At 40.2% G+C, this 23034-nt stretch overlaps 1 protein-coding gene across 1 annotated transcript in view; it reads left to right on the top strand.

Annotated features, from left to right (window-relative positions):
* Window positions 1–6: 6 nt before the first annotated feature.
* PPA1 (inorganic pyrophosphatase 1) overlaps window positions 7–23034 on the top strand; it is a 31706-nt gene continuing 8678 nt past the window's right edge. The window contains exons 1-6 of the mRNA XM_023644229.2: window positions 7–291; window positions 2922–2980; window positions 14801–14854; window positions 15721–15840; window positions 18132–18218; window positions 19089–19215. Of these exons, the coding sequence (XP_023499997.1) occupies window positions 228–291; window positions 2922–2980; window positions 14801–14854; window positions 15721–15840; window positions 18132–18218; window positions 19089–19215 (511 nt within the window). The 5' untranslated portion in view covers window positions 7–227. The remainder of the gene's footprint in view (window positions 292–2921; window positions 2981–14800; window positions 14855–15720; window positions 15841–18131; window positions 18219–19088; window positions 19216–23034) is intronic.

The following is a 23034-nucleotide window of genomic DNA, read 5'->3' as shown; positions in this document are numbered from 1 at the left end:
GCCCGAGGGGGCGGGGCTAGGGCGCGGGGACTCGCGGGCCGGGCGGAGTGCGCCTGCGCGCAGGGTGGGCCGGGCCCGCGAGCGTGAGCCGCTTTAAAGGCCGCTCTCCCTCCTTGCTCGCTGGTCCAGTCCCTGCAGTGCGCAGGCGCCGAGATCTGTCCTTGTCACTGGGCGCCGCGTGCAGGCTTGTGGCTTTGTCGCAGCGGCGGCGACTCGTCTCCGCCACCATGAGCGGCTTCAGCAGCGAGGAGCGCGCCGCGCCCTTCACCTTCGAGTACCGAGTCTTCCTCAGTGAGTATCGGCGGCCCGCGGCCCCACCCTGCCCGCTAGCCCATTCATTCCCCGGCCTCGCCCTGCGTCCCGCCCGGGCGGCTGCGGCCCGCGCTCGACCCCTTGTCCCGGCCGCGGGCGGGGCTCCTTCGGCGGGTCCCCGGGGCCTGGGCAGGCCCGGCCCTCCCATCTTTCACGTCCCCCTCGCGGGCGGGACAGCGTGGGTCGGCGTTCCTCTTTCACGCGCTTGGTTGGACCCTAACGTGGGCCAGGCCGGTTTTGCAGGTGTCCGGCTCGGGCAGTGTCTAATGGGAAAAGGATACCACTAAGTCACCCTAGAAAGGTGCCTGGAGGTAAACTAATCCTCGTAAGAGGATTGCTTAAGTTGGAGGAACGTAGGGGGGTGGCGGGGGGGATGACTCCCCAAGATCTTAATTCCTTCACTGTAATTCGGATTGTGGGCGCCGAGGGGGATCAAGTTCAGCCCCTCGTTCTGCAGGTGAGGAAACTGAGGCCTGGATCAGGAGCGGTCAGTGGATGACTGGACCCATCCCTTGGGGGTCCCCGTAGCGCTCATGCCTCTCCTGCGTTGTGTTTTCCCGGAGCACTGATGCTGGGAATGCGCCTTGTGAAACAGAAAGCTGGTCCCCTCCAGTCGAGCAGGTGACGTCAATCTGGGAGGCAGAGTAAGAAAGTGCCAAGTTTTCACCCATGTGCAGGGAATTGGCGTCTAAGGGGTACTTCCCCCAAGTCCGCGCCTAGAGCGGCGCTGAGCCCGGGAAGCTGCGGGCTGGCGGCGCTCCGCTTTCCTCGGCGCGCCACCTTTTGCGCTGTAGGTGGAGGAAAGCTCCCTCGGGTTTATCTTTTTCCTCTACCTCCCTCCCCCAAGCTACTGGGAATAGATTATTAGAGATAACCGAGGTGTTGAAAAATGTGTCACCAAAGGCCTTTCTGTTTTAAATTCTTTACGGTTTTATGCGGAAGGAAATGGGCAGGTGCACGAGCTTCTTTAAGTTCTTGCGTGTGTTGAACGTCAGGAAAGAGGGGGGCGTAGAGGGGACGAATGAGAATAGTGAAAGAGTGAACAAATCTCCTAGCAAGAAGTAGCCTGATGCAGGAGGAGAAGGAAAGTGAACTCAAAAGTGTCCACATCCAGCTGAAGTTGACTACGGTGTAAAATCCAAGGGTGGGGCTCCCCATTTTAATTAATTTCAGAATTAAGCAGCAAGGGCAGTGCAAGAACTTTTGACGAATACGTCACTGAACTATTTTTCTGGAGTTAGTCTTGGCCCCAGAATTTCTAGGAGGGATTTGGAGAGGTGACTGGCATGATTTGGGTACTTGCCGGCGGGCTGTATGTGCAGAGCAAATGCAGTTTTTAGTTATGTATTGGTGGCGAGTATTCGATAGCCATTATAGAAGACCGAAGCCACTCCTTGACTTTGGCACTGGCTAAAGTAACTGTTAGCTATCAGATGGAACTCGCTGGAACTTAAGAAATACTAATAATTACAGCCACCTATATAATTATATATAATTTTGTTTCATTTGTTTTTTTCAAATCACAGATTTCTTAGCATCCTGCCTTAATAGAAGATTTTTGGCCTCTATAATGTTACATTTGCCAGTCTCTTTAAAACTCATGGTGGACTGCAAAGTCACAATTGACTCTGAAGAGACCATTGTGGTATTGGGGGTGGTCACTGTTACGTTTTTCCTATTCCACTTTGGTTTTTAAACCTGAAGGGATGCAGTGTGGACTGACCCTTAGGTTTCTTAAATATTCTTTAAGAATATTTAAGGGAGTTTTTTTGGTTTTCTTTTTAATTTTTTTAAAGATTTTATTTTTTTTCTTTTTCTCCCCAAAGCCCCCCGGTACATAGTTGTGCATTTTTAGTTGTGGGTCCTTCTAGTTGTGGCATGTGGGACACCACCTGAGCATAGCTTGATGAGCAGTGCCATGTTTGCGCCCAGGATCCCAACCGGTGAAACCCTGGGCCCCCGAAGCCGGCCGAGCAAACTTAACCACTCGGCAACCGGGCCGACCCCAGTAAGGAAGTTTTAAAATTACTTTTTGGATATGGTAGTTAGGTCTCTAGAATACAGAAATAACCTGTGAAAATGTTGCAGCTCGTTTATCCCTAAGAAAAATCATCATCTAAGATGGCTCTCTTCCTGGAGCATCACTTAAAGCAACATGGTTTCTAATTCAGCAAATTGGTCTCCTCCCTTCTCTTGGAGCCCAGTTGTTTCATTAGTTATGTAAACTGTCAAATGATGTAAGATCAACCCAAAACAATTGGAGCACCTTTTGTATGCCAGGCACTCCTAGGCTCTGGGAATATAAAGATCTCTAAGGCAGTCCCTGCCCTCATTACAGAGGTTAGTACCTGTTAGACACCTGAGGAGCACATTGGATGAAAACCTAACCCAGTCTTGGAGGGGTCAAGTAGATGAAGTATATAACGAGGGAGGCTATGCACTCGTGGGAGCAGGGGTATATGGGAAATCTCTGTACCTTCTTTTCAATTGTATTGTAAACCTAAGACTGCTCTAAAAAAGTAAAATCTTTTTAAAAATAATGTGTACTTCATGCATTTGGAAATACAGTCAACCAAAAAAGTAATAACTTTTTCTAATTCATTTTGCAGAAAATGAAAAAGGACAATATATATCTCCATTTCATGATATTCCAATTTATGCAGATAAGGTAAGACATCCTTATCTTTTGAATGTAGTCACTTCACTCAGATCAGTTAGTCCCACATGGGGATTTTCTTATACGTCTTAACAAGTGCTTAACGTGCCTCGTGCTGTGACTTAAAGGTATGTTGACTAAATAAGAAGTCAGTCTTAAATCCAGATTGTTTGGTTAAAGAAGCAACTATAAATTGGGGAAGGAGTAGAAGAACAGAAGTAAATGTTTTAAAACTGCCTTGGTTAAAAAAAACCCAGATTGGTCATTTGTGTGTTTGTATGTGGAACTAAAATTTTAGTACTTCATAAGTGGTTTTAAAATTAATCAAGTGGCCAACACAAAATTTGGGCTTTGATATTTATTAAGTGGTAAAAATAAACTAGACTATTAAGTGAATACAGGAAAATTCAGTACTTTTAATGGACTGGTAGAGTTAAGATCTGCAAATAGTGTTAATAAAGGTAAGTCCTCAAACTTCAAAAGAGATGGCTCTTCCTATACACACTTGTGAGCTGAAGAAATCTAACCTTAGGACAAATTGGTAAGAATATTTACTTTCCTAGGGGAAAAAGTCTGTAACTATATATTCCAAAATCTTTGTGATCCTTGGGAGGTAGATTGCTAGTGACTTTTTGTTTTTAATTTTCATTCTTGCCTTTTTCATATTTTCTAATCTTTTTTACAAAGAGCATGTATTGTTTGTACAGCTTAAATAGTTAATTTTTTTTTAACAAAAAACCACAGCTTGTTTTATCCTCCTTCCCAAGAGGAGAAGTTTGTACTGTATTCAGGAACTGATACAAGGACAAATGTCTGATTCTTTTTTATACCTTTACAAAATTTTTTCATTCAGCCACGAAGCTTGATTCACAGTGAATCTTTTTGAATTGTAAGATGTCAATACATAAGACATATGAACCTCACATTCCAGTGCTTGCCTAGAATAATAGTAAAGATGAAATCTTATCCTTGCACGTGCTAAGTCTTAACTGTTTTTCTGTGCTTGACTATCAGAAATAGATTCATTATACTTCTACCAGGAAGTTTGCTGCGGTTCTGTAATGACGCTTGGCCACTGGCGCAAAATCCAGCCTTCATGTTGCTGCTGAGGAGCCTGCCTGAGCTGGGCTCCAGCTGTAGGCGGTGGAGCAAACAGCCCGAGGCCAATTGTGTGCCACAGTTACAGCAGGGACCTCTAATTAGCCTGTGTTCTCCTGTGGGAGTCTCAAAGTTGTATTTATTCAGAAACTCTAATTTGTTACATCTGATTTCCTGGGAGTTGCGATGCGATGCAGGATCCTTCCTTCCTCTTGAGCTGGCGTCATCTGGTTGGCGTGAGTTGTCTTCTTGTATAATTAGTCTGTATGTCAAAGTGCTTTACAATCACATCTCTGACCATTTTGAGAATGAAGAGGTATAAAATGATGACCCTAAATTTACTGATAGCAAATTGGCATCCAGATGTGCTAGGGAAGGACATATAGCTGTTTTTTTGGTGAGTTCATGGCGTCTTTGTTTAGGCTTCTGTAACAAAATACCATAGACCGGTAGCTTATAAACAGCAGAAATTTATTGCTCACAGTTCTGGAGGCTGGAAGTCCAAGATCAGGGTGCCAGCATGGTTGGGTGAGGCCCCTCTTCTGGTCACAGACTTCTAGCTGTGTCTGTATGTGGTGGAAAGGGCTAGGGACCTTCATGGAGCCTCTGTTCTAAGGCACTAATCCCATTCGTGAGAGTTCTACTCTCATGTCTTAAGCACTTCCCAGAGGTCCCACCTGCTATACCATCACCTTTGAGGGTTAGGATTTCAACACAGGAATTTGGGGAGACACAAACGTTCAGACCATAGCTATAACCTATAAGTGACAATATTTCTAGCCAAGGACCAGAATGATCATAGCAATTGTGTTGCCTAATCTTGTTGCTGCTTCAAGTTACCCCAAAACTGGAAATTGAAACTACCTTTTGGTGTTGTGTAAAATGTCTTCACTTAGTTTACTCTAAAAGTCATGTACAGAACTCGTTGTGCCTGTACTCTAGGGTAACTCAAATGAAAACCCTGGTCTGGCTCAAAAGCACAAACTCTTGGGCCAGCCCAGTGTCGCAGGAGTTGAGTTCACATGTTCCACTTCGGTGGTTTGGGGTTTGCTGTTTTGGATCCTGGGTGCAGACCTGCACACCACTTGTCAAGCCATGCTGTGGCAGGCACCCCACATATAAAGTAGAGGAAGATGTGTACAGATATTAGCTCAGGGCCAGTCTTCCTCAGCAAAAAGAGGAGGATTGGTGGCAGACGTTAGCTCAGGGCTGATCTGCCTCAAAAAAAGAAACAACCACAAACTCTTGCAGCAACTCCAGATTTCACCAGTGGCCCACTCAGTGAACCTCAGCACTCTGGATTCCTGCCTGAGAAGCAGGAAAGAGTTCTTTTGTTTTTAAGGAAGTTTATATAAAACATACATGAGGGTGTGTTACACTGAAGTTATTTTGGATTATAGCCTAAATAAAAGATCGGATCAATTCTGGTGATTGCAAAAGAGGGTAATTTTTTAAACATCCCAGTGTGATTAAGTATACGTAAGTACATTTTTGTGTGTGTGGCCATAGACTTTATCCCTAATGTGATCGGTCATTTGAGGGGTAATAGTGAGGGAATGGACCTTTAATACAGCTCAGTTAGCTCTACGAAGGAAAAATGCCCAAAGGCTTATATTCTGCTTCGTGTTAGGACCTTTCAATGTGGACAGCTTTCTATTTGATATATATGCCATTAGGTAATCCAGCCAGTCAGTTCTGGAGATCCTGGTGACTCAGATACATTGCCTGGATTATTTCCAAATCCATTAGGTGGAAGAAGGCAAAGGTAAAGACTCACTGGATTTTTTTAATTGTAGGTTGTCCTTTGCTTTATTTTGGGATCTAATATAAAAACACCTGTAGTTCAGAGTTTCTTCTGATAGAAATGGCGGGCCTTCTGAGATAACAGAAATTTTAAAAATCCCCAACAGAGTCAGCATAAACAGTGTGAAACACTGGTAGATTGAAGCTTTGTCTAAATCTTAAAGTGCTCAAATATCATTACTTGATGTTTTAATTTTAGAAGTTTGGTATTTTTCTGTTCCATGTTTTAAACTTTGATGTTAAATAATAGTTTGAACAATGTGGGCCTTTTGCTGGTTTTTTTTCAGGTGACTGTTGGCAGGATATATACCTAGGGAGCTGTGTTTTTCTTTTTCTCTTTTAAAAAAAAGTCAAACTTCTAATCAAATAGGTTGATGCTTCAGAAACTTAACAGAATGTTTTCTGGAGTTGTATATCGTTCTTAAATTTTTAAAGAGACTATTTCGCTGTACCTGGCACTTTGAGAGGAGATGCACTGCTCAGGCGGGTGCTTGTTAGCTCACTTCTTATAGGGTTTCTTTGTTTTGAATTTTCTATTTCTTTTTTATAGACAGTTCTGTAAGTGGAAGTTTTTAAAATGCCACTAAATAATTTAAACACTGTTTGTCTTCCCCAACTTAATAGGTATATAGAATGGTTGGGTTTTCTGGGTTGTTGTTGTTTTTTTTTTGTCTTGTTTATCTTTTGGTTTTGCATTTTCCAAACCAAAGTTAGAAGTGGGAACATAGATGAAAACTGAGTACAAACGTAATTGACATGTCATAGCTAAGAATAAAGTCCTATTTTTTTCCTCTCAGATGAACTCTAAGGTGACTAAATTTTGAAAACAGTTATTCTAAGCATAATCTCTGTGGTTTATCAATTTTGTCAAAAAGATAAAGTTGCAATGATTAAATATGCATATAATGGGCAGCCATAATGCTTGGCTTCTAGTAAAGTCTCAATACATAATAACCAAGAAAATAAAAATAGAATTGCTGATGTTGACCACAATGACTGCTTATTTCTAAAGCCTTTCAGGGCTCTATTTTTTTTTTTTTTTTAAAGATTGGCCCTGAGCTAACATCTGTTGCCAATCTTCCTCTTTTTTTTTCCTTCTCCCCAAAGCCCCCCAGTACATAGTTGTATATTCTAGTTGTGGGTCCTTCCGGCTGTGATATGTGGGACACCACCTCAGCATGGCTTGATGAGCGGTGCTGGGTCTGTGCCAGGATCCAAACCTGTGAACCCCTGGGCTGATGAAGCAGAGCACGCGAACCCAGCCTCTCGGCCGTGGGGCCAGTCCCAGGCCTCTATTTTTTGGAGTTAAGATCACTGAACTAGGAGCGAGAAATCTTGATTTTTAGTCCCAGTTTTACCACTCACTGGCTTTGCGATGTTGACCAAGTTGCTTTATCTCTGAGTACTGTTAGTCTTAGTGGGTATTTTAGCTTATATTCTACACTGATGTCCCATGGTTCTGTGTGTATTATTGATAAAGCTTATTGATGAAGTTTCATTAGAGATCATTGTAAAAAGAAAATTTGTTGTTAATTTATTGAATGTTTCCTTAGGCACTATACCAAAGCCCTTATGTGGATTGTCTCATTTAGCCATCATGTTATTCTCTGAGCTAGGTTCTTTTATTAACCCTGCTATCCAAGGATCACTAACTAGAACTCATGAGCAATGGTGGCAGGATTTAAACTCAGGCATTCTGGCTCAGAACTTGTGGTCTTAACCATTGAGCAGCACTGCCTTGAGTGATTATGGGGATGTGTGTGGGGTGGATTTTACTTTGTGCTTTTTTGTATTTTCCAGATTTTCTGCAGTAAATATCTCTTTGATAATGAAGAAAAAAAGACTTGGTTAGGGTTTTTTTGGCTTAGAATTCAATGGAAATGAATAAGAACTTTGTTCCTTTGGGAAGGCTATAAAGTCGTCTAGTCCAGGGATTCTTGGTGGCCCCAAGGCCCTGGAATGCCCATCCATGAAACCCATGGATGAGGTTCTGTGAACTCTCTGAAATTGCGATTTGATGTAAGTGTGCATTTTTCTAGGAAAGTTTCTGTGGTCAAAATTCTTAAGTCATTGCAAATCATAGAAAAGTTTGACAGCTGGGAATGCAGACCCTTTTGCTTGATTTTATAAAGAGAGGAAAGTAAAGAGAAATTATGGTTAGAATATCTGTTTTCAAAATTTAGTAATCTTTAGAGCTTATCTGAGGGGAAAAAATAGCTTATTCTGAGTTATGACATGTCAGTTCTGTTTTATTACTTTCTATAGGTACATATGGCACTATGCGTTACCAAACACAAGACTTTGTTGGAACTGCTGTGAGCAGAAAATCTGTGTAATTGGAAAACAAATAGGTATTACTGAAAGGTGTTTGTTGTTTGTTTGTTTTTAAAATTTAATAGGTTAACTAGCTCCCCTGGACTCTTAACATAATTCATTGGGCGAATTTGTTTTGGTTGGTATAAATCAGGTTTTCCTTTGCGAAGTTAAAATTTTAAATGGATAAAGGGCACACACTGTGAACTTTGTCATCATATTTCTTTCTGTCAGCTTCTCAAACAGACTTTTGACAATGAAATAATCCAGGAACCCATTTATTTTTTCTTTTTAAAAAATTTTTTGAAACTTATTTTTTCAGATTTAATGAGGAATGATTAACAAATAATCATTCTATTTAAGATGTACAGTGTGATGTTTTGATATACGTATACATTGTGAAAGAATCCCCCCAATCAAGCTAATTAACCCCTCCCTCACTTCACATATTGACCTTTTGTGGGTGGGTGGGAGGTGGGTGGGTGTGTGGTGAGAACACTTAAGATCTGCCTACTTTCTTAGCAAATTTTCATAGAGCTGTGCTGTACGATAGATCTCCAGAGCTTAGTCATCTTAGAACGGAAAGTTTGCACCTTTTGACCAACATCTCGGTCATTTTCCCTACCCCCTAACCCCTGGAAACCACCATTCTCCTCTCTGTTTCTGTGAGTTTGACTTTTTTAGATTCCATGTGTCAGTGAGATCATACAGTATTTGTCTTTCTCTGTCTGATTTATTTCACTTAGCATAATATCCTCCATGTTTATCCATGTTGTCATAAATGGCAGGATCTCCTTCTTTTCTAAGGCTGAATAATGTTCCATTGCACGTGTGTCTGTGTGTGTGTCTAAGTGTATCACATCTTCTTTATCCATTCATCTGTTGATAGAACTTAGGTTGTTTCCATATCTCAGCTGTTGAACTAATGCTGCAGTGAACATGGGCGTGCAGATGTCTCTTGGAGACTCTGATTTCATTTCTTTTGGATACATACCTAGAAGAGGGCTTGCTGGGTCAGGTGGTGGTTCTGTTTTTAGTGTTTTGAGAAACCTCCATACTGTTTTCCATAGTGGCCGCACCGTTTGCAATCCCACCAACAGTGCACAAGGAGGAACCTGTTACTTTTAACAACTTAAACTATATCTTAGAATCATAAAACGGACTTTGAAGCCAAAACTTAAAAGTAAGGGTTAAGAGCCATTGTCACTTGGTGAGCCCTGAATAAACTATAATATTTTTGGAAGTGATGAAGTCTGTGACAGCTTTTCAAATGCACCTTTATGGGAGTGGAGCATCTATTAATTACATGAGCTCTTCTAATAGAGATTTTATACTCCAAAACTACTCTCTAAGTTAAAAAAAAAAAAGCAAGCTGTCCTTGTTTTTTATTAGCTTCTTGCTTTACGTCTAATCTCTGGATGGATTTAGAAGAAAATCCTCTCTACCACTACTGTTTTTATCCAAACTTTATTGCAAAACAGAAAAATAAAAGAAAGGATGATGGAATCAGAGGGTGATTTTTGTATTTTTTCCTGTCTGGCATTTACTTAATTTCTGGAGTTATCTAGAGAGACACGTGATGAGTCGTGTTGAAAATGCTAATTTAAGCCACTTATGTAATTTTGCAAGACAGCGTGTCATGTTCACTAGGCTTCAGATCCAACGTTGGAAGCAGATCGTAATCAGGAGACGTTCGTAAATCTTCCATTAAAGACACATTTAACTTCACTACTAAGATTGAGAGATGGGATGTAATTAAGAGCATGTTCCCTATACACCTACTTAACTATGTTAGTGTTAATACCCTACCAAATAGCCATAGCTGTTATTAATGAACAACCTGACAGACTACTGACTTGATCCACAAGAAAATTAACCAGCTTGGAGGTAAGACTCATGATCACTGTACTACTGTAATATTCCTGTTTAACCATGATGTTAAAAGCCTAACCAAGCTATGTTACATTTCTTCTGTACCTAAAACAATTTTATTTTAAATCTTTTGATTAATGGAGTGATATAATTTAGACTTAACTTTCCAATCTCCTTAGAATCTGGACATCTTTAACATTAACATTCTTTTTTTTTTAATTGCCGGGAAGGATGCGCCCTGAGGTAACATCTGTTGCCGATCTTCCTCTCTCTCTCTCTTTTTCCTTCCTCCCCAAAGCCCCAGGACATCGTGGTACATTCTAGTTGTAAGTCTTCCTAGTTCTTCCATGTGAGCTGTGGCCACAGTATGGCTACTGACAGACTGGTGATGTGGTTCCACACCCGGGAACTGAACCCGGGCCGCCGAAGCAGTGAGAGCACCACACTTTAACCACTCGGCCATCAGGGCCGGCTCAACCTTCTGGTCCTGTCCATGAACTGATTATAAGTCTGGGAAGTAAGACTGATTGCTAGGTTATTTTATGTTGCTGACTTTGGGCAGTGAGAGCTAAAGCTGTAGTTGGCCTATCCCCTGCCTTCTCCAGCCTCGTCAGAATCGTCCTACTAGGAAGTTTCACATCTTCCTTTCTTACTCTGAAACTATGAACAGGGAGCTGAGAACTTGATGCCAAAGTAGGGACTTAGAATTTAGAAAGCATAGTAGAAGCGGAGAACAGGGGGCCAGCCCTGTGGCCTAGTGGTTAAGTGCGTGCACTCCTCTTTGGCGGCCAAGGGTTTCACTGGTTCAGATCCAGGACGCAGATATGGCACCGCTCATCAGCCCATGATGAGGTGGCGTCCCACATAGCACAAACAGAAGGGCCTGCAACTAGAATATACAACTGTGTACTGAGGGGCTTTGGGGAGAAGAAGAAAAAAAAGAAGAAGATTGGCAACAGATGTTTGCTCAGGTGCCAATCTTTAAAAAAAGAAAAGTGGAGAACAGAGTTCTGGGAAGTCCTAACAATGGAGATAATAATACGATAAATCCAGGATTGAGCTAAATAGTAGTTGAAACCAGTTGGGGTTAAAGAAAGAAGGCATGAATTTGTAACTGGGTGGTACTAGATTTCCTAAAATCTTGTCTCAGTATTTTAAATACATAAATGTTGGAAATATTAGGATGCATGATTTTTTCCAGTTTTTTAATTGTAAAATACGTATAACATAAAATTACCATGTTAACTATTTTTAATTGTCCAGTTCAGTGGTATTAAGTACATTCATATTGTTGTGCAACCATCACCACCCTTCTCCAGAACTCTTCATCTTGCAAAACTGAAACTCTGTGCCTAGTAAACAGTAACTCCCCATTTCCCCTCCACTGTCCCTTGGGAACCACCATTCTATTTTCTATGAATTTAACATTTCTAGGTACCTCATGTAAATGGAATCGTATAGCATTTGTCTTATTGTGACTGGCTAATTTCACTTAGCGTAATGTCCTCAGGGTTCCATGTTGTAGCATGTGTCAGAATTTCCTTCCTTTTGTAAGGCTGAATAATATTCTGTTGTGTGTATTTTGCTTATTCCACGTTTTGCTTATTCATTCATCCTTTGATGGACGCTTGGGTTGCTTCTGCATTTTAGCTATTGTGAATAATGCTGCTATGAACATGGGTGTGCAAATAGCTCTTCAAGACCTTGCTTTCAGTTTTTTGGGTCTATACTCAGAAGTGGAGTTGCTGGATCATATGGTAATTCTATTTTTAATTTTTTGAGAAACCATCATACTGTTTTCCACAGCAGCTATACCATTTTACATTCCTACCAACAGTGCGCAAGAGTTCCAATTATAATGCATAATGTTTTAACAGTAAAAATGTTTCTATCAGTGGGGTAATTGGTTGAGTTTCTCGTATCAGTTGCACTGAAAATCCTCAGTATTACCCTTCACCTAGTGGCAACTCCCTGAACTGTAGCCATGGTGTCTAGGAGAAACAAACTGTTCCTTAGTTCCTGCTAAAGAAGGAGAACCTCCCCTGTTTTATATCAAAATATTTAAAAACATCCTCTGTTGTGATAATAATTGATGGAGAAAATAATGACTAAAAGCTACTACAAATTCATTGCTTTAAAAAACAGATACAGGGGCTGGCCTGATGGCATAATGTTAAGTTTGGTGTTCTCTGTTTTGGCGGCCTGGGGTTCACAGGTTTGGGTCCCAGGCGCGGACCTACACCACTCCTCAAGCCATCCTGTGGTGGCAACCCACATACAAGATAGAGGAAGATTGGCACAGATGTTAGCTCAGGGCCACTGTTCCTCATGAAAAAGAAAGAGTGAGAGAGACAGTAATGACTACAGCATCTACATACACTTGAAAATGTGCTGAACGTGCATTTTACCCCCTAGTCCCTCATCTGGGTTTGTGGACCCCAAGCAATAGCCTGAGGCCTACAAGCTGAAACGACCTGGTTTGGGGATCCAACTCTTAGGGAGTTAAAAGAGCTTTTATTCTGTTCACTGCTAGTCTTTAACGCCTAGAGAAGTGTCTGGCACAAATTAGTGGTGCTCAGTAAATATTTGTTGAAAAATGAATGAGTTGGCTTGAGGCTCCGTGCAGGATACTCCTTGCTAATTTTGGCCCAGCTAATTTCTAAAAAGCACCAAACCTTCAGGCTTTTGGAGCTCTTCTGTTTGCAATAGAGTTGTCTTACCATTTTCTGAAAGATGTTTTCTTTCCTGTAATGTTGGTTTTTTCTTTTTTCCCTTTTGCTTTCCATTAGTTATGTAGGTTTGTAATATTAGGTAATGTGGTTTTGAGGATTATACGTATTCATCATTTAATCCCATTAAAGTGTTCAAAATAGTTCCAAACTTTGAATTAGTGAGTTCAGCTCTATTTGCTACTTTTTTTTTTTTTTTGAGGCAATTTGTTCATTTGGTAATATTTTCCCCCCAAAAATTAACTAATCTTGATTTTCACATCTCAATCTTTCATGTAGTAACAGCTCCATCTTGTGAGCCGTTCGGGTATTGCTGCTGAGGACTGCAAAGCCCTGACCTGTTCTTGTATCGCAGACACACGGATCTGTATTGTAACCCCCGAGTCGTGGTACCAGACAGAAAGAGTTCTTGAAACCTTAGAGTAAAGAGAATAAATTTGATCAGACGTTGGGTCTGAGGTTTCCTACCATGGACAATGAGCGATGTTTTTTCTAAAACCATCCAGTTATCCCTTTACAGGGAGAGAGCGGTTTGTGTTTGTTCAGTCCTGATTTAAGTGTCTCCTTCTTTGTGGGGTGTTCTGTTGTATCAAGTAGGCGTCAGGAGGCTTGGAGCAGAAACCCACAGAATGCCCGAGTCTCCTCAGTTTGACAAGAATTTAATAAATGACACAAGTTCTACACTCTATAAATCTGGGTAGCTTTTCTGCCTGGTTAAAAGTAGCCACAAGGTCATTATTGGCTGGAAACCTTTGACTTACTCTCTTGTAGCTTATCAGTCCCTGTTTTTTGATGCAAAGTGGCAAAGAAGTAATTCTAAAACGTTGTGTGGTGATTTTCAAATTAAGTCAACTTTTTAAAAAACCTATTTTATAACAGTAATTGCAGATTGGGCTTCGTGTGTGCCCTTTGTAGAGGCTATCAACTGAAAAACTGAATTTTTAAGATTTATTCCTTGGTAAAAATAATTTTCTATTTCAAGCTCAGCTTTAATTAGAGAACCTATTTCAAGTTGATATTTGACTATGGTATGCAAAATAAGATGACAAAGTGTGATTTTTCTTTCATTGTGTTTTTAAGTAGTAAACATCTGGAATTTCTTAATATATCATCCACTTTAATGTGGTCAGCTTAAGGCTATTAACTAATTACAACAGAACTGGCGTTGGTTAAAATATTTTTGGAACATAGTATTTTATCATCAGTGTCAGACTTCTTATCTTTTTGAGGAGTGTTTGATTTTTAAAAACAGCCAAATTGGAGGAACAATGCAGGTAATCAAGCTGATTAATTTTGTTTGAGGAGCCCAGCCCCAGTGGCCCAGTGGTTCAGTGGTTAAGTTCAGTGTGCTCCACTTTGGTGGCCTGGGATCAGTTCCCGGGCACAGACCTACATGGCTCTGAGTGGCCATGCTGTGCTAAGACCCACATACTAAAAACATCGAGGAAGATTGGCACAGATGTTAGCTCAGGGCAAACCTTCTTCAGCAAAAAGTACATAAATAAATTTGTTTGAGGCTAAAACTAAAGTATGACAAAGTAATTAAACTGATTTGGGATTTGTCTTAGAAACCACCTCTGAATTAGAAGATCCAAAAACATTGTAATTGCAGTGTCACCTGAGGAAATGAGTAGCCTGTGGAGAGGATTGCTTTAAAGATGGCCTTCCTCAGACATACAAGTTCTGTTATGATTAAAAACTGTTTCTTTCCTTATAGAAACGTTCTCCTCCCCCACCAACATTTTATTATGAAAAATTTTAAACATGCAGGAAAGTTTGAAGAATTGTACGGTGGACAGCTGTATACCCACCACCTTGATTCTACAATGAATATTTTCCTATATTTGCTTTATCTCTTCACCCCTCAAGCTGTCTTACTTTTTGATACATTTTGTTGAAAGTCCATTGACTTCAAAGCTCTGATGCAGTGAACAGTTGAGCTTTGGAACCAGGGCATGCTCACTCAGTTAGAGAACAGGTCAGCTCCTGTGACCGTCTCCCTTTCTCTGTTTTTCAGGACGTGTTCCACATGGTAGTGGAAGTACCACGCTGGTCTAATGCAAAAATGGAGGTATGTTTCATCTTATGTTGATGGTCAGACGGAGGAGATTAGTTTTGACCCAGGCACACTGATTTCCTCAAAGGTTAAACAGCTGAAGTCCATGGTTTTCTGTTGTCTGGTCCCAGTTTGTTTTCCAGTTACTCCTCCCATTACCTGCCAGGCTTCCTTCAGTCCTCCATCTGACCTGAGCCATTTCTATTTGCAAATATGCTTCAGACTTTCCTACCCCACCTTCTGCTGCTTGCGTTCCCAAAGTCTGGAATTATCTTTTTCTCCCTTCTCTTGTTCTCTTTAAGTCCATCATTGACTCCTCTACAGAGGCAATGGGCTTTCCGTAGTCACCCCAGCCAAAGATCCAAAAATGATCTTTTTGGAATTTATGTTGCATTTTGTAAATTGCTTTCTGATGACACCTGACATATTTAGCTTTTTGTTATGGATATCTATTATGTATTTCATGTCACTTAATTAAGCTTTTTGACAGTAAGCACAGTTTGTATGTAATAGACACTCAAATATTTGAATAATTTTAAATGCTTAATGGAAAGCTGAAGTTGGGTAATATGTATTTTGCCCTTTTAATAAAAATCTTAGTACTTTTATTTCTCAAGTGTTAGGATTTATTCCAGCTAATTTTAGATTTTGTTTTCTGAAATTTGTAAATGTTCTTTTTCCCTTCTCAGTAGTTCCTGTTTACCTCAAATAAATTTTTCACTTAAAGGCTGATTATGGATAAACTTTTATTTCAAATTATAACAATATTGGGGGTAAAATATATCATTAAAGTGGAATTAGGGGAGGTTCCGTCCATTATTTATTTCCTCAAATCCTTATTTGAAAAGTACTTCACAATGACTTGAAATTTCTTATTTTAGATTGCTACAAAGGACCCTTTAAACCCAATTAAACAAGATGTGAAGAAAGGAAAACTTCGTTACGTTGCAAATTTGTTCCCTTATAAAGGATATATCTGGAACTATGGTGCCATCCCTCAGGTATGTCTCTGTGCAAAATGTGCTTTTTAGCTTACAAAAATTAATCTTGCTGTTATTAAAAAAAAAAAAATTAAACACCTTCAGAAAGGTTTTGCTATGGTAGGTTTAAAAAACGTAAAGGATGAGGGGGCAGCCCCATGGCCGAGTGGTTAAGTTCACACACTCTGCTTCAACAGCCTGGGGTTTGCTGGTTTGGATCCTGGGTACAGACCTGGCACTGCTCATCAAGCCATGCTGTGGTGGCGTCCCACACAGAAGAACTAGAATGACTTACAACTAGGATATACAACTATGTAGTGGGGCTTTGGAGAGAAAAAAATAAAGGAAGATTGGCAATAGATGTTAGCTCAGGGCCAATCTTCCTCATGAAAAAAACATAAGGAATAATTAAGTCATTTTATTATTGCTTTGAACAACTTATTGTCAAGATAAACTGAAAGGTAAATATTTACAGTGTTTAAATTCACATTTGAAAGTTTGTTCTTTTATGAAATGTTTATTTTTCTATATGGACTGGTTATAAACTATAAAAGTTCTTTCTTACAGAATGAGTGGCACATCTATTAAGAAAGCCAGTATAAGCCAGTGGTTAAAAGCACTGAGTTTTGGCCCCAGACAGACTAAGCTTCAAATCCTGAGTCTGCCCCTTCCGGCTTACCTGACTTGCCTGTGTCTTCCTCCCTGTGTTATTGGTGTCTTCCCTGAGATATTAGTAGGGCTTACCTCATGTGGTTACTGTGAGCAATAAAGCCCTTGGTGACCTGCCACATGTCACTTCTCACAGCTGTTGACTTTTAGTCATTCCTTTTTCTTTAAGCCAAGTTCTTTGTGGTAAAGCAGTAATGGGATTGTATTTTCCTAAATAGCCAACCTTTGAGGAGGGGCAATGTCTGCATTGTTTACCAGTTTATCCCCAGCACAATGCCAGTGTGTGTGGTACGTTTTTATATAATGCTTGAATGAACAATCACTTGAATCATGTCTATTAGGAGTAAATGATGGATATTGAACTCTGATTTGGCTAGGCTAATGCTGTGGCACTTATGATTTCTACATGAACTATTCAATGTATTTTTTCCTGTTGATAAATGGTTTGTTTTTATGAACCATTAAGCCTATTAGGTAGAATCTACTGTGAAACAATCTGTAAGTTACCAAAACATGGGTCGAACTCGTCTTGCTTATTAGGAAATCATGAAGCCGTTTCTCTGCCTGAATTACAGCACTCAGCTTGTACTCGGTTGGTTTAGTGTTTCCCCTCCGTCCCTCTGGGAAGGCATTGCTGAAATACTTCTTCTGGAGGTTGGATTTGGCTTTGTTGGGTCCAGTCTTCTCTGTCCCCCTGCACTTTTATCTTTTTGCCTTTACTCTGGCTTAGCAGGCAAGTAAATCCAAGTAACGTGTTCCGGATTGGGGGCGAAAGGAACCAGAACAACAGCGACGTTTTAAACCTGAGCTGGGGGCAGGCGCAGGTCATCCATTGTTTTGAGATGCTCTGCGGGACTCGGTTTTGCGATTTACCAGGAAAGAAAGCTTCAGAAAATCCTGGTTAAACTTTTCAGTCTTGGGTCCTGGTCCGCGGTGACACTTTGACCATCAGAACACATCATTTCCATTTTAGTATTACTGCCTAGCCACCTCTGCTTTGGAAATTACTTTAAAGAAAATCTAGTTAGTAGAAGATAGTGTGTATGAAGAGTTCATCAACGCACTTTTCTTTTAATATATTTTTAAAGTAAATATTTGGGTCTATTCTTGTGTTTACCTGTTGTTTCATTTATTAGGTGACTGGTTTTTGTTTGTTTTAAATAGTATCATTGTCAGTTTTAAAGCTTAAATTTAGTTTAGCATTATATGCATATAGGAGCCCTAACATTTAATTAAAATTATTGTGTGTAGTTATGATTCTTAGATGTGAATAAAGAATTTCTTAAAAATGAGAAAATAGATAAAGATTCATATTTTCACAGAAAGACTCATGGATGTTGTCTTCTAATATCAACAGGATCCTCTTTGTCAGTAGCGTGTATAGGAATGATAAACTCGGGGCCGGCCCTGTGGCCGATGGTTACGTTCAAGCGCTCTGCCTCTGAGGCCCAGGGTTTGGCCGGTTCGGATCCTGGGCACAGACATGGCACCACTCGTCAGGCCACACTGAGGCGGTGTCCCACATGCCACAACTAGAAGGACCCACAACTAAAATATACAACTATGTACTGGGGGGATTTAGGGAGAAAAAGCAGGGGAAAAAAAAGGAATGATAAACTCTAAGCCTTATTTTTTTTTTTTAGACTTGGGAAGACCCAGGACATAATGACCAACACACTGGCTGTTGTGGTGACAATGACCCAATTGATGTGTGTGAAATTGGAAGCAAGGTAATGGAAATATTTTTCTTTAGGATTAAGATGATATTAATGAAATATACAAAGTTCATATTAAAATATATGACTTGTGAAATATTGATGTCTCTCTGGGTGATAAATTAAAAGCTTCCATTGTATCTAAGCATTTGTATATTACAATTTATACATTTAAACCTAGTTTGGAAAGAATCTGTATATGTACGTGTATGACTACCTACCTGTGGAAGACGTGGATGTGTTCTGCATTGCTTTAGAGGGCAGATGACTAGTTAATAGCTGAAGAGCGCCAGGGGGCAAATTTCCTCTCGATACGAGATAGACCTTGCCCAGTGATTTGGAGCGGTCAGTGAATTGGCCCACGACAAATAACCTCATGAGCTGGAGATTTATGGTAGGGATTCCTCTTTCAAAACAGGCTTGCTCTAAGATTCTTTATGATTTTTTTTAGGCTCAGGGAAATAGTAAACAACTGAAAAGACAGTTGTCATTCAGTGTTTAAGTCATCAAGTTAAGTCATTTGTATGACTTGCCTAACTCAGTGCGTCTATAAAATAAAAAGTAAGGAAAGCACATTTAAGTATGTATTTGAAACAAATTATGCTTTGGCACAATCAATGAGAGTTCAGAAAACATTAATTGCCCTGAACTGTGTTACTGACTTTCTTAGGACCTAGAAATAGTAAAGGGGTACCTATTTTCAACTTTGATAGGACTGACAAGTGCTTACTTATTTAGCTTTTTAAAAATTGCTTAAAGTAGCAATCTTAAGATAAGTGTGCTGACACTCAGCATCTTCCTTATCTCCTATTATCCACCAAGTAAAACTTTCTTCTAGACTTTTCATTCTGTAGTATTGTCCTCACTCTGGTTATTGACTCTCAGGTATGTGCAAGAGGTGAAATAATCGCGGTGAAAGTTCTGGGCATCTTGGCTATGATTGATGAAGGGGAAACCGACTGGAAAGTCATTGCCATTAATGTGGATGATCCTGACGCAGCCAATTATAATGGTAAGGAAATCAGAAGAGTCAGAGTCTTTATACCTATATCTTACATACCACCAACCTTACCCTGTGCTGACAGGGTTGTAAGCCCATGCCTTCAAACTGTCAAAGAATGGGGGAGCCAAACCTCTGGCAAAGCACTGTTATTTCTGCTACTGAACTTCAATAATTAACTAAGTAAACTTTCTCCTTCATTCCAGGAAAGAAAAAATCTGGTAGTTTGTGTTTACTGTTTTTTCCTTTCCTTTCATACATGTTGGCACTCAGTTGCTCGATTATTTAAAAAAACATTTTAAATTAAGATATAATCCACACACCATAAAATTCACCATTTTAAAATATACGATTCTATGATTCTTAATATATTCACTCGGTTGTGCAACCATCACCACTATCTAATTCCAGAACATTTTCACCACTTCACCAGGAAGCCTGGTGCCCGTTAGCAGTCACTCCCTATGCCCACTTCCCTCAGTCCCTGGCAACCACTACTCTATTGTCTGTCTTCGTGGATTTGTCTGTTCGGAACATTTCACATAAGTGGAGTCATATGATGGTATGTCTGGCTTCTTTCACAGAGCATATTTTCCAGGTTCATCCACATTGTAACATTTATCAGTGCTTCATTCCTCTTTTTTGGTGGTAAAATTCACTTGACATAAAATTTAGCATTTTAACCATTATAAAGTGTACAATTCTGTAGCATTTAGTACATTCATAAGGTTGTGCAACCATCACCACTATCGCGTTCCAGGACATTTTCATCACTCCAGAGGGACACTCCGTACCTCTGAGCAGTCACTCCCTATTCCCTCGTACTCCCAGGCTCTGCAACTGCTAATTTGCTTTCCGTTTTCCTTTTCCATAAAGGATTTGCCCATTCGGGATATTTCATATACGTGGAATCTTAAAGGATGTGGCCTTTTGTGTTTGGTTTCTTTTACTTACGGTGTTTTCTGGGTTCGTCCACATTGTATGTATCAGTACTCCTTCCTTTTTATGGTTGAATTATATTCCATTGTGTGGATATGTACCATTTTGTTTATCCATTCATCTGTTGATAGACATTTGGGTTGTTTTTGGCAATTAGGAATAATGCTGCCGTGAATATTCCAGTACGAGGTTTTGTGTAGACATATGTTTTTAATCCTCTTGGGCTTATATACCTAGGGGTGGAGTTGCTGAATCATATGGTAATTTTGATGTTTAATCTTTTGAGAAATTGCCAACTTTTTCCCAAAGCAGCTGCACCATTTTACAGTCCTGCCAGCAGTGCGTATATGTTCTGATTTCTCTGCTTCCTTGCCTTACACTTGTTATTACTTATCTTTTTTTATTATAGCCATTCTAGTGAGTCTTTTTATTGTTGAATTCTAAGAGTTATTTATATATTCTTGACCTTTATCAGATATATGATTCATCCATATTTTCTTCCATTTTGTGGATTGTCCTTTCATTTTCTTTTTTTGCTGAGGAAGGTTTGCCCTGAGCTAATATCCACGCCAGTCTTCCTCTGTTTTGTAATATGTGGGCCACCAGCATGGCATGGCCACTAACAGAGTGGTGTAGGTCTGTGCCTAGGAGCCAAACCCAGGCTGCCAAAGTGGAGTATACTGAACTTGACCGCCAGGCCAGTGGGGCTGGCCCCTTTTCATTTTCTTAAGCACTCAAGTTTTTCATTTTTATGTAGTCTGATTTATCAGAGTTTTCTTTTGTCGCTTGTGCTTTTGATGTCATAGCTAAGAAATCATTGCCTAATGCAAGGTCACAAAGATTTACATTTATATTTCCTTCCAAGAGTTTTATGAATTTACCTCTTACATTTAGGTCTTGGATCTCCCTCTCAGGATCCTAACCTTAATCACATCTGAAAGTCCATCTGCCACCAAAGGTAACACACTCACACGTGCTAGGGATTAGGTGGTGGACGGCTCTGGAAGGGGGGGCATTATCCCGCTACCGTAAAACTCTATAGGTTTTGACAAATGTGCGGCATCATGTATTCACTGTCGCAGTGTCACCACTTGTGGTGGGCAGAATATTGCCTAGAGAAGCCTAAGGAGACATGACTAAATGTAATGTGGTATCCTGGGTGGGATCCTGGAACAGATAAAGACTTCAGTTAATAATAATGTATCAATATTGGTTCTTCATTTGGGACAAATGTATTGTGCTTATATAAGATGCTAATAACGGGGGAAATGAGGTGTAGAGTATCTGGGAACTCTTTGTACTGTGGTATCTTCACAACTTTTCTGTAAATCTAAAACTATTCTAAAAGTTTATTAGAAAAAATAGGCAATTGGAGTAGTTTAAGAGCATGATTAATAGGATGTGAGGTGCTATTGAGAAGGTCTAAAAAGTGTGTGAGCCAAATATATTTGAGTGTAGTCTCTCAAACAATTCTGTAGATGTTAACAGGGCTGATGGCTACGTTTCAGTCGTTGGGAAGAACACAAGTCAGTGTCAAACAGGTTGTGAAGTTTTGATTGTTTTTTCTCATTGGGATTCTACAGTGAGACAGTGACCTGAGAGTCACGTTGCTTGTGCTTGCAGAAGTACTCTGCTCTGTTAACTCTCTGAAAAGGGAACACCCTAGGCTGCTGATGGAGGCCCTCGTGTGCACTTGCCAGTGAGTCCTGTGTTCCGTACTGCAGCTGCTTAACCATGATTAGAAAACAATGTTTTATAGACTCCAGAGATGCAGCCAGTCCAAAGGGACGGCTGTACAGGGGCCTTGGTGAGCTCTGAGGCCACGTTTACCCTAACAACTTCAACTACAATGTTATCAGACTCAATAAGATGTGTGTGTAAAAGATTTGGCTGTTCCTGCAGAAAATCACGTGGTTTCTGTGCCACTTGAAAGGGGGCAGCCTAACAGAGGACAGACTTGTGATATCTGTTGGGTTGTGCTTTATCTCTTGGGTTCTTGGGTCTAATTAAGGCATTTGGTTCTTGTAACCCAATTAAAGTTTGAGATTTCCTATGCAAGAGTCAACATCTTTGCATTTATCACGAGAGGAGTGTTTATGGTTTTAGATGTTTAATGGGATTACAGCAACCAGCCTACAGCTATCAGGTGGTAAAGTTTGTAGCTGATTTCAGAAATCCTCGTAGTGGTCCATGCTTTCTCCTAGGCATTGTATTTTCTTAATCACAGTTGTGTGAGCTAGGAGATCTCAAAGTGCTATTATTCTGACATTACTAAGTAGTGCCAAGAAGGCTCTTTGTCTTGTTAAGATTAATAAGAAAGATCTGTCCTGTGAACGGAAAGAGCATTGGACTAGGTGCTGAGATGTGGATTCCTTGGCTTATTGGCTGTATAACTTTGGGTAGGTTCATAATTCTCTGTAAATACTGTGATTTTGTGGTGGTCATCAAATGAGAGACTGTAGATGGAAAGGTTTTGCAAAAGTAAAAAACACTATATGAAGGGAGGATAAACTGCCACCTTCTCCTTTTACACTAGCAATATTTTTCAAATATCCCAAATAAGATTGTTTTCTAGAGCACTTATAGAAAATTGGCATTATCATCAATATCACCTTGACCCAGCAATTCTACTTTAAGTATCTATTCCATGGCATTCCTCATAAATATATACAGAGATGTATGTGCCAGAATATTCACTGCAGCATTGTTTATGGTAGCAGAAACCTGGAAAGAGCCTAAATGTCCATCACCAGTTGGATGGTTAAATAATTATGGTCTGTCCAGATGATGGAATATTGAGTGACCATTACAAAGGGTGAGGTAGGCTTGCGTATACAGATGTGGAAAGATCACTATGGCAAAATGGTGGTATTCCTTTCTGCTGTTATCTTT

Source organism: Equus caballus, chromosome 1 (genome assembly GCF_041296265.1).
Source record: "Equus caballus isolate H_3958 breed thoroughbred chromosome 1, TB-T2T, whole genome shotgun sequence".
Lineage (NCBI taxonomy): Eukaryota > Metazoa > Chordata > Mammalia > Perissodactyla > Equidae > Equus > Equus caballus.
Note: the sequence above shows the minus strand (reverse complement) of the source record. Positions and strands in the feature narration are given on the sequence as shown.